The sequence below is a fragment of the Gekko japonicus genome, unplaced genomic scaffold (assembly GCF_001447785.1).
Source record: "Gekko japonicus isolate JY-2015 unplaced genomic scaffold, Gekko_japonicus_V1.1 scaffold457, whole genome shotgun sequence".
NCBI classification, from domain to species: Eukaryota; Metazoa; Chordata; class Lepidosauria; order Squamata; family Gekkonidae; genus Gekko; species Gekko japonicus.
Genome location: NW_015164196.1, coordinates 460,684 through 469,731, shown reverse-complemented (window position 1 = coordinate 469,731; position 9,048 = coordinate 460,684). Strand labels below are relative to the sequence as shown.

Genomic DNA, 9,048 nt, shown 5'->3' with positions numbered 1-9,048 from the left:
GGCTTCTCATTGGATAAAATATTTGTCGGTCATAAGGTACCACGAGACTCAAACTTCGTCCCCATTGGATAGTTATGCGTCACTCCGCTCTTCCCTCCCCCTCTCCCCCGCTTTGCCTATTGCAGCCTTCTTCTTCTTCTTTTTTTTGTCTTCTGAGAGCCGGCATCTCCTCCACACACGCTGTCCACGCGCCGCAGTCCGCCTTCTGATTGGTCTCCTGGATTGTAAACACGGCGAGGCAGCCAATAGGGGCGCTGTTCACGAGGGCAGCACGAGGGGACACGAGCCGGCCGCATGGAGCAGCTCGAGATCAACAATTCCAGGGAGGGTGAGAAAGGGGAGGAGGAGGTATAAAAGTCGGCATCCGGGTGTAGCAGCGCAGTAGCCTGTTGGGTGCTGAGTGTGAGGGGTGCTTCGGTGCAAGAGCAAAATTTGACCTTTTCAGCCTCGTAGGGCTATTTCTAAAAAGGAGACAGAAGTCAGAAAAAAAAAAAGAAATTTAACCTTTTCCATTTTGGGGAGTTCCGCTCGTACCCCTAGCATTTCTCGCAAAGAGGACAAATTTCGACCCCTGTTTTGCAGGGGAAGAGAAAATAATCCTAGGAAACTCTTCTCCAAAATCAAATAGGTTGAAAAGTGACCTCTACTCACCATGGTGATGTTCAAGAAAATCAAGACCTTCACCGTCGCCTTCAGCGAGCCCGAGAAAATCTACACCAGCGGGGAGAAGGTGGCCGGCCGGGTGGCCGTGGAAGTGGCCGAAGTCACCCGGGTTACCTCGGTCAAAATCTTGGCTTGCGGGGTGGCCAAGGTCTTGTGGATCAAAGGGCCCCAGCAGTGCAAGCAAGAGATGAAGTATCTTCGTTACGAAGACGTCCTCACGCTGGATGATCATCCCGTTGGTGAGCATTCTTGTGTGTGTGTGGCTGGGCTTTTGTTCTGTGTACTGGTGTGTCTGCATCTTGGTTGGCTTTGGGAATCTTGTAAAAAATGTTTTTAAAACATTGAAATTGAAACCTTCTGAGAAGAAAAGTGGTCCTTTTTACAGACTCTTCACTTCCAATCTTAAATGTCTTGGCTTGGAAATTAATCTAGTGGGATTTCCTCTGTATTCAGTTAGATGCAGGTTTCAGTTTCAGCCCTGTGGTATGACTGGGAATTGGCTTCCTCAAATGGATACAGTAATGTTTAGCCAAGTGGAGAACTTCTAAAACTTTTTTTAAAAATGCACACCCCTAATTTTTTGTATCTGGCTTTGATCATGTTCACACAGGGTTTTTATGCTGTATGTTCAGCCTTATTTACTTTAAAAGCCCATCTTTCTGGAACTTAGTGTGGATTATAAAATTTCAGGCAGCCCAATAAACAATGGAATATGGTTAGGATTAGAAAACTAGAAAAAATTTAGGGGTCTCTTGGGAATCTTTTAATTGTGAGGTTGTACACAGGAGAATGGAGATGAAACTCAAATCACTTAAAATTGTGTTTTTAGAAAGATCCCCCCATATTTCAATCTTATCCATGATTACTTGGAATTAAGTCTCATAGACTCAAATTGAATTTACACTGTGGTAAACTCATGGGAGTATTGCCTTTGTCTGTGATATAAGAGGATGCAGGCTAGGAAACAATACATCAATTTTAAGAGTTGGGCTTTGGCAAAGTCAAGGAAGAAACCTAAAGAACTGAACAAAGGATACTGGGGTGGGTAGAGCGGATCTCCTTTGAATGACTGGCAGCAGCATCCACTGTATTATGTACTTCCCCTGCTACATTGGTTTCCAGGAAAAGACTGCGTACAGTACATCCCAGAAATAGGTGCTGCAGTACGGAATTGCCTGGCTAGGTAGTCTGGCTATGGACTTGTACTGATAGTACAAGGAGTGTCCCCACCACCACTGCCAGTGTCATAGCAGTCGCATTTAGCTGGCAATCCCAGTGAGTGAGGAGTGAGCTGGGGCAATGAGAAATTCCTTAGATTGCTGGCTCATGCAATTCATTCTTTGCAGTACTCTTTGGATGGTGTTCATAGAGGGAAATCGCTCTCAAAAGAGTTCTTGCCAGCTGTGTGTATTTGTAGTGTACTAAGAGGCATTTATTGACATTCTGGTTTGTCAACCAAAAATTGGGACATCCTAAAAACCCTTGGGACTAAAATTCCCATGTGTATCTAAGCATGTTGATAAGGAGTTTCTCCTTAACCTAGAGTAGCTTGAGCTTCTCCAGTGGAGCTGGAATTTGCTGCATAATGTATTTTAAAACTGTTTTATCCAGAAGACTAATGGTTTTCTCCCTATATGATATCTTTCATAGATACAGATGGCTCTGTGATTCTGAGGCCGGGGAACACCTATGAATACAAGTTTGGATTTGAGCTGCCACAAGGGTAGGTATTGGTCAGATGTGGCCACCAAAGCATCACTCAACACAAGATTGCTACTTTTCTAAGCTTCCTGTGTCTAATGAACATCCGTTGTTGGTTTTTTCCAGACCTCTTGGTACTACCTTCAAGGGGAAATACGGCTGCGTTGATTATTGGGTGAAGGCTTTCCTGGATCGCCCATCTTTCCCAACTCAAGAGATAAAGAAGCACTTTGAAGTTATGGATCAGATTGATGTCAACACTCCAGACTTGATGGTAATTATCATTTTGGGGCATTGCTTTCATCTTGCTGCTAAACTGGTAGCTAACCCACTCTGTAAAGTTTATTGTAGCAGCTTGTGTTAAACTGGCCATCTTTCAGAATATTTTTAGTGGGCCAGAATTGTCAGCTGAAACGCTTGTGTTTTCCTTTTTAAATCTTTGGTCTGAAATTGGCCTGATGATGTGCTTTATTCACATGCCTTGTTTTAAAGGATGTTTAAAAAGACATTTGTGAATTATTAGAGTTACAATTTAAGCTGTAAATGAGGGGCAAGCCAGTCAAGGTTGTGCAGGAGGTCCATCAACCAAGATTTATGTGGACAGGAATACAGTTTGGAAATAAGGCAGTGTGCCTCTCGGATTTCAGATTTCATGCTCATGCCTTTTTGTGTGCTTCTTTACAGTCACCTGTCTCTGCCAAGAAGGAAAAGAGAGTTTCCTGCATGTTCATTCCTGATGGTCACATATCTCTTAGTGCCAGGATTGATCGCAAAGGGTTCTGTGAAGGTGAGTCCTTGATCCTTCTCACTTTGTGGAAGAGGGGAGAAAACGTTGTGCATGAGAGCTGTTGTCATGTTAAAATTTACTGACAGAAGGTCAGGTTTGGAAAAGAGCTGGAGTTAATGGGGAACTAGGACCAGCTCAGGGTAGCTTATGCTGGGGAATGTGTCATTCTGTCATGAAGTAGCTCTGTTCTGTCTATGAAGTTCTAAAGTTCTTCCATGGCTAAGTGGTGTCTCCACTCTGCTCTTCCAGGTGACGACATCTGCATAAGCGCCGACTTTGAGAACACTTGCTCCCGAATTGTGGTGCCTAAGGCAGCCATCATTTCCAAGCACACCTACTTGGCTAACGGGCAAACCAAGGTCTTCACCCAGAAACTGTCCTGTGTCCGGGGCAACCACATTGTCTCCGGCATGTCGGAAACTTGGCGTGGCAAGACCCTCCGAGTCAAGAAAATCAAACCATCCATCCTGGGCTGCAACATCTTGCGTGTAGAGTACTTCCTACAGGTGAGGAAAGCAACAGTGTACTCAAAACTCTGCTTGAAGGGTTCAATTAGTCAGCAAACCACATGCTCTGTGAGTCTGTCATGGAGTTGGGCAGTTAATCTTTGTTAAATCCAAGTACTCGGGGCATGTCTATATGTGGGGCAGGATTTTTGAGCCTGGGTGTGGCCCTAAAGCTTGTGCTGAATGCAGAGGTTCCAGCAGTGTCAATGATTTGCAACTGGCAGACAAATTTTGGAATATCTTTGAGAGGGATGTCCCATCAGATTTCACCCATACCACCCTTCCTAAGCATTTTTGTATGTTGGCAGAAAAGGGAATTTGGAAGGTCTTTTAAATCTGGATTACAGGACTTTTATGCAAGGTAGTTGGCATATCACTGTCAGCACACCACTTACTAGGTGCATTTGAATGGGCAGAAGGCATACTTCTGAAATACTTAAATTTTTTGCGATGGAGGGAGTGACACCTTGGCATGTGTTCAACAGCTTTCAGCTTAAACATGGGCCATTGTTCATTCTTCTTCTTTTTTTAAAGGGTCAGTTTAGAGATTTCCAGGAAGTTCTGAATATTCTTGTCCCTCAAGATATTGAATCTCACCGCTGCTTTTTTCCCTTTGTGTTATTGCAGATCTATGTCAGTGTTCCAGGTTCCAAGAAGATCATCCTAGAGCTGCCCCTCGTCATTGGCAGCAAGTCTTCTGGCATTGGCAGCCGTAGCTCCAGCATGGCCAGCCAGGCTAGTTCAGAGATGAGCTGGGTGGACCTCAACATCCCTGATGCCCCAGAAGGTGAGTAGAGAGAGGCCTCATCATTTTTAGGGGAGGAAAGAGTTATGGCTCCTAGACTTGGAGTGCGGGTAGGCGTCATTGCAAAGGGAGCTGGCTGGAGGAAAAATACTTAAACCTGATTTTGGTTAACTTATATATTCTTTCTCTATAGCACCTCCTTGCTATCTGGACATTGTCCCTGAAGATCACCGCCTGGAGAGTCCTACCACCCCTCTTCTAGATGAGCTGGACAACTCCTTTGACAGTCCCATCTTCATGTACGCACCAGAGTTCAAGTTCATGCCTCCACCAACCTACACAGAGGTGAGGCTTCCTAGCTGTTCTGGACTGAAGTGCACCCCAGAGTAGATAATGTACCCAGTAGAGTTCTGTCCAAGTTGTAACCCATTCTATAGCTGGATGTCTAGTCTGTCTTTCATTTTTGCATAATTCTTCAGTGTTTTCGGCTGCATGTCTGACTTGCGGGCAGTTAAGAAATGAGCTTGCCCATCTCTAATATTTAATAAGGGTATCTATTGCCTTTTTTCCTAATAAGTCTACACTGAGTGCAAATGAGGGAATACAGCAAAGCAGAAGGGGGGGGAGGTCATGAATGAAAAAGAGATGTCTAAGGGGAAATCTGTTAATGTTCCAAGTTAAGGAGAGATGAGGCCCCCCCCCCAATACTTCGACTTGTTCAATGAGATGGAAACATGATCTGATTTGCAGACCTCAGACAGAACTTCATCCTCTTCTTTGTTTTTCCTCTCTTCCAGGTGGATCCTTGCATTGCCAACAATAACGTTCAGTGAGCACCAGCTAAAGAGGAAGTAACTTTTGCACAGTTGTCTTCTCCAGCCTTTTCTGGACTCATTTAAGTATTGCACTCACAGATTGCACCAGGTGGAAAATTCCTGATTTTTTTTTTCAAAAGGGAAGATTTCATGGTGGCAGGACACTCCGTGGTCTTGCAGGAAAGAAAGCAGCTGCCAGCAAGGAGTAGAATTGCAAGGCTGTTTTCCTTTAATGCCTTTTGTCCAAAGTGACTTGGCGTAGGCGAAGAGAAGCCTCTAGTGTCAGTGGTGGAGATTGGTTTCTCTACTTCCTCCCCCAAAAGGCTTTAAGAACTCCCCCCCTCAAACCATCAGGTGCTGAAATAAAACTCCTAAAAAATAAAAACTTTGGGGTAGGAGCATACAGGGGAGTTCATACAAGTGGGGAGCATATGGTGTTTTCCTGTAGATGAAGGGAAAAACTAACAGATTATGGGATATAAGAGAACAGAACATGGCTATGTGCCACAGATGCATGTATCAGTAACTTTTTGTATCCGTGATCAGAAGTGTTTTGAACCTTATGATCTAGCTACAGACATTGGGAGGGGGTTATGTCTGACAATTTCAATACTAAAACAAGCTTTTTAAAAATATGTTGCTTCCTGAACAAATGTTTTTCTTTAAAAATTTAACACTTTAACCTCTTGGAAGGGGGGCTCTTATTGGTGGGAGAAGAGTTAGGATGTTTTGTAAGTGTTGTCAGAGATGCTGGATTGTCTTGTTGGTGCTAGATGAAGAAGGGAAGAGGTGAAAATAGAAGGATTTAGCAAGTAGTAGAAAGTGTTGCTCTTTTATACCACCGAAATACTCCAGGTGGATGAGAGAACAGGCCCAAGAAGGGGGAGAGCTCCTATTTCTTAAAATGCAATGGTTTGTATTTCTGAATGTTCTTTTTGTTTTGTCATTTAACAAGCAAACTTGTATACCGCTTACAAGTGTATCTGTTCAAAAGTGGCCAGTTTTGAAAAGTCTCAAAAGCTGACCATTTACGTAGCACTTAATTTTTCCTGTATTTATGTTTTAACTTGACTTTGACATCTCCTAAGTATAAACAAGCCATTTTTTTGGGGGGGGGGTTAAGGGAGAAGAATCACTGTGCTTATTTTCTTATTTTGTATCTCTGGTTTTGTTGTTGTCGTCTTGTATTATGTGGATAAACCAGTGTTGATAACCCTTGGGGGGGAAGGGGCGACAACAAAAAATGGCAGCAGCCTCTCATAGTGCAGGGATGAAATTTGAGGCCTTGAAGGAAGGCAGTCTTCCTTGTGTCTTCCTGTTGCAGTGAGAACTCTCAGGCATTCCCTTGCTGCCTTGGTGTCAAAAACGCCCAGCAATATCAAAATGCACTAGACCCAAAGACCAATGGTGCCAAAAGCAGGCTTTTACTCCCATGCACAGCTGACAAATATGAGTAAAAACCGTATGCCTCATATCCATAGCTGAAGGCTGACTTAAATCACAGTGCAAAACTGTTTTGCTTCTGGGCTGCTCTTCTGTCAACTCCCCCCCCCCAAAAAAAAAACACTTGGTTTATCCCCCACTGACAGAGTAAAATGCACTTTTTAAAAAACAATGTATTTGTTAATAGCACTGCATATCTAAAGTGTTAACTGATTCCAGGCTTTGGCAGTCTACCGAACTCTGTTGTTTTAAAAAAAATGCTGTCTAAGTGACTGGTCAGACACAAACTTTAGAGTGGACTGACTTGTCTTTTTTTCTACTGTGGATTTATTTTCTACTGTGGATTTATTTTCTGTGTATTTTGCTTTTTGTATGGGTTCGAAAAATTTTAATTATATTTTGTACTGTTGTCATTCTACAAGAAAGCCCCTTTTGGGCATACCATTTGTAATAAAGTTTTTTCAAAGTTTAAAAACGGCTCAACTTCTCATGTGGTCTCTGGCCAGGGTATCCTACCTATCAGCACTCACAAGTGCTATGTGTAATGCAAACACAAGTGGGTTTTTAGAGATACGTGTGCACTCTACACAATTGCAAGTTACTTTAATCTGAGAACAGGAGAGGAACAAACTGGTAAAAAGGGGTATGTGTGCTGGGGGTGCAACTAGAGGTGTCAAGGTTCAGGTGATGGCTTGAGAATCTGCTATTACAGCTGATCACCAGGTGACAGATCAGTTCACCTGGAGAAAACAGCTGCTTTGGAAGGTGGGCTTTATGGCATTATACCCCATTGAAGTTCCTCCTTTCCCCAAACCCTGCCCCCTTCAGGATCCATCCCCAAATCTCCAGGTATTTCCCAACCTGGAACTGGCAACCCTAGGCGCAATATATGTAAAGAAACCACCTGAAAACCAAGGGAAGTTGGTTAGAATTGTCTCATATAAAGTACATTCCCAAATGAAGTTTCTAGTCCACAACAGCCATTATTGTTCCCAGCCTGTTTCTTGAATGGGTTTTCATGATGAACATTCCTAATGTTCACTTTGGGGGTCCACTTTGAATCCAAATGTGGTTCTTAGCAGATAGCTGTCCATGTGGCTGTTGGCTTCATCAGTTCATAAGACCCCTGATGGATCAGTTCAATAGTCCATCTAGCCCAGCATCTTGGCTCAACACTGGCCAACCAGTTCCTCTGGAAGGGCCTACAACAGGGCATCGAGGTTGAGAGGGGAGACCCTCCCCTGATATTGCCTCCTGGGTCTGGGATTCAGAGGATTAGTGTCCTTGAATGTGGAGGTTCCCCTCAGTCACCATGGCTAGTAGCCACTGATAGATTTAAGTTCTTTTATTTCTGTGGCCATCACAACATCCTCTGGCAGCAAATTCCACATTTTAGTCATTCTATGTGTAAAGTATTTCCTTTTGTCCATCCCGAATTTACTGTCCATCAACTTCATTGGGTGCTCTCTAGTTCTAGTATTTTGGGAGGGGGGGAAAAGTTTTCTTTTGTCAACTCCCCATGCATAATTTTTAAACCTCTATCATGTGTCCCCACTTAGCCATCTCTTTTCTGAACTGAGAAGTCCCAGGCTCTTCAGCCTTTCCTCAAAGGGAAGGTGCTCCAACCCCCAAATCATCTTGGTTTCCTTCCTCTGTACCTTTCCAGCTCTGCAATGTCCTTTCGGAGATCCTGTGACCAGAACTGTACACAGTATTCCAAATGAGGCTGCACTATAGATCTGTACAGGGGCATTACAATGTTAGTCATTTTAACCCCTTGCCTAATAATCCCCGAGTTTGCCTTTTTCACTGCTGCAGCACACTGGCTTGACACTTTTCATTGAGCCATCCCCTATGACCCCCAAGAACTTTCCCTCTCAGTCTTCCCAAGTTCAGAGCCCATCAGCCTACACTTGATGATGGGATCTTTTTGTCCCAATGTGCATCACCTTACACTGACCAACACTGAACTTCATTTGCCACACTGTCGCCCACTCACCCAGTTTGGGGAGGTCCTCTTGAAGCTCTTCACACTCAGTCTTGGTTTTCATGATCCTGGATCATTTGTGTCGTATGCACACTTGGCCACTACACTACTCACGCCTAGTTCTGGATCATTTATGAATAAAATAGTATTGGTTCCAATACTGATCCTTGTGGGACCCTACTGTTTACTTCTCTCCATTGTGAGAACTGTCCATTGATTTCTACTTTTTGCTTCCTGTGTGGATTTCATGCTTGACTACTGTCCATATACTCAACAGACCCTGCCTCATCTCCAATGGGATGTCGTATATAGATGCCACTGATACCAGTAGCCTGTTTTAAGACTCACCCTGGAGCAGGGCCTACCCACCGGTGTAATTGTTTGAAACACCAAGAAGACAA

At 43.8% G+C, this 9,048-nt stretch overlaps 1 protein-coding gene across 1 annotated transcript; it reads left to right on the top strand.

The window, feature by feature from the left end:
• Window positions 1-638: 638 nt before the first annotated feature.
• TXNIP (thioredoxin interacting protein) lies at window positions 639-6,908 on the top strand. Its single transcript, XM_015408363.1, has 8 exons — window positions 639-902; window positions 2,314-2,386; window positions 2,491-2,638; window positions 3,049-3,151; window positions 3,401-3,657; window positions 4,285-4,444; window positions 4,596-4,747; window positions 5,200-6,908. Exons 1-8 carry the CDS (start codon window positions 653-655, stop codon window positions 5,233-5,235), a joined length of 1,179 nt encoding a protein of 392 aa, XP_015263849.1. The 5' UTR covers window positions 639-652; the 3' UTR covers window positions 5,236-6,908.
• The last annotated feature ends 2,140 nt before the right edge of the window (window positions 6,909-9,048 follow it).

Coding starts and splice junctions, on each gene's coding strand:
- TXNIP (XM_015408363.1), top strand. CDS start 653: ATGGTGATGTTCAAGAAAATCAAGACCTTCACCGTCGCCTTCAGCGAG. Junction 3,152..3,400: donor TCGCAAAGGGTTCTGTGAAG/GTGAGTCCTTGA, acceptor CTGCTCTTCCAG/GTGACGACATCTGCATAAGC. Junction 4,748..5,199: donor CTCCACCAACCTACACAGAG/GTGAGGCTTCCT, acceptor CCTCTCTTCCAG/GTGGATCCTTGCATTGCCAA.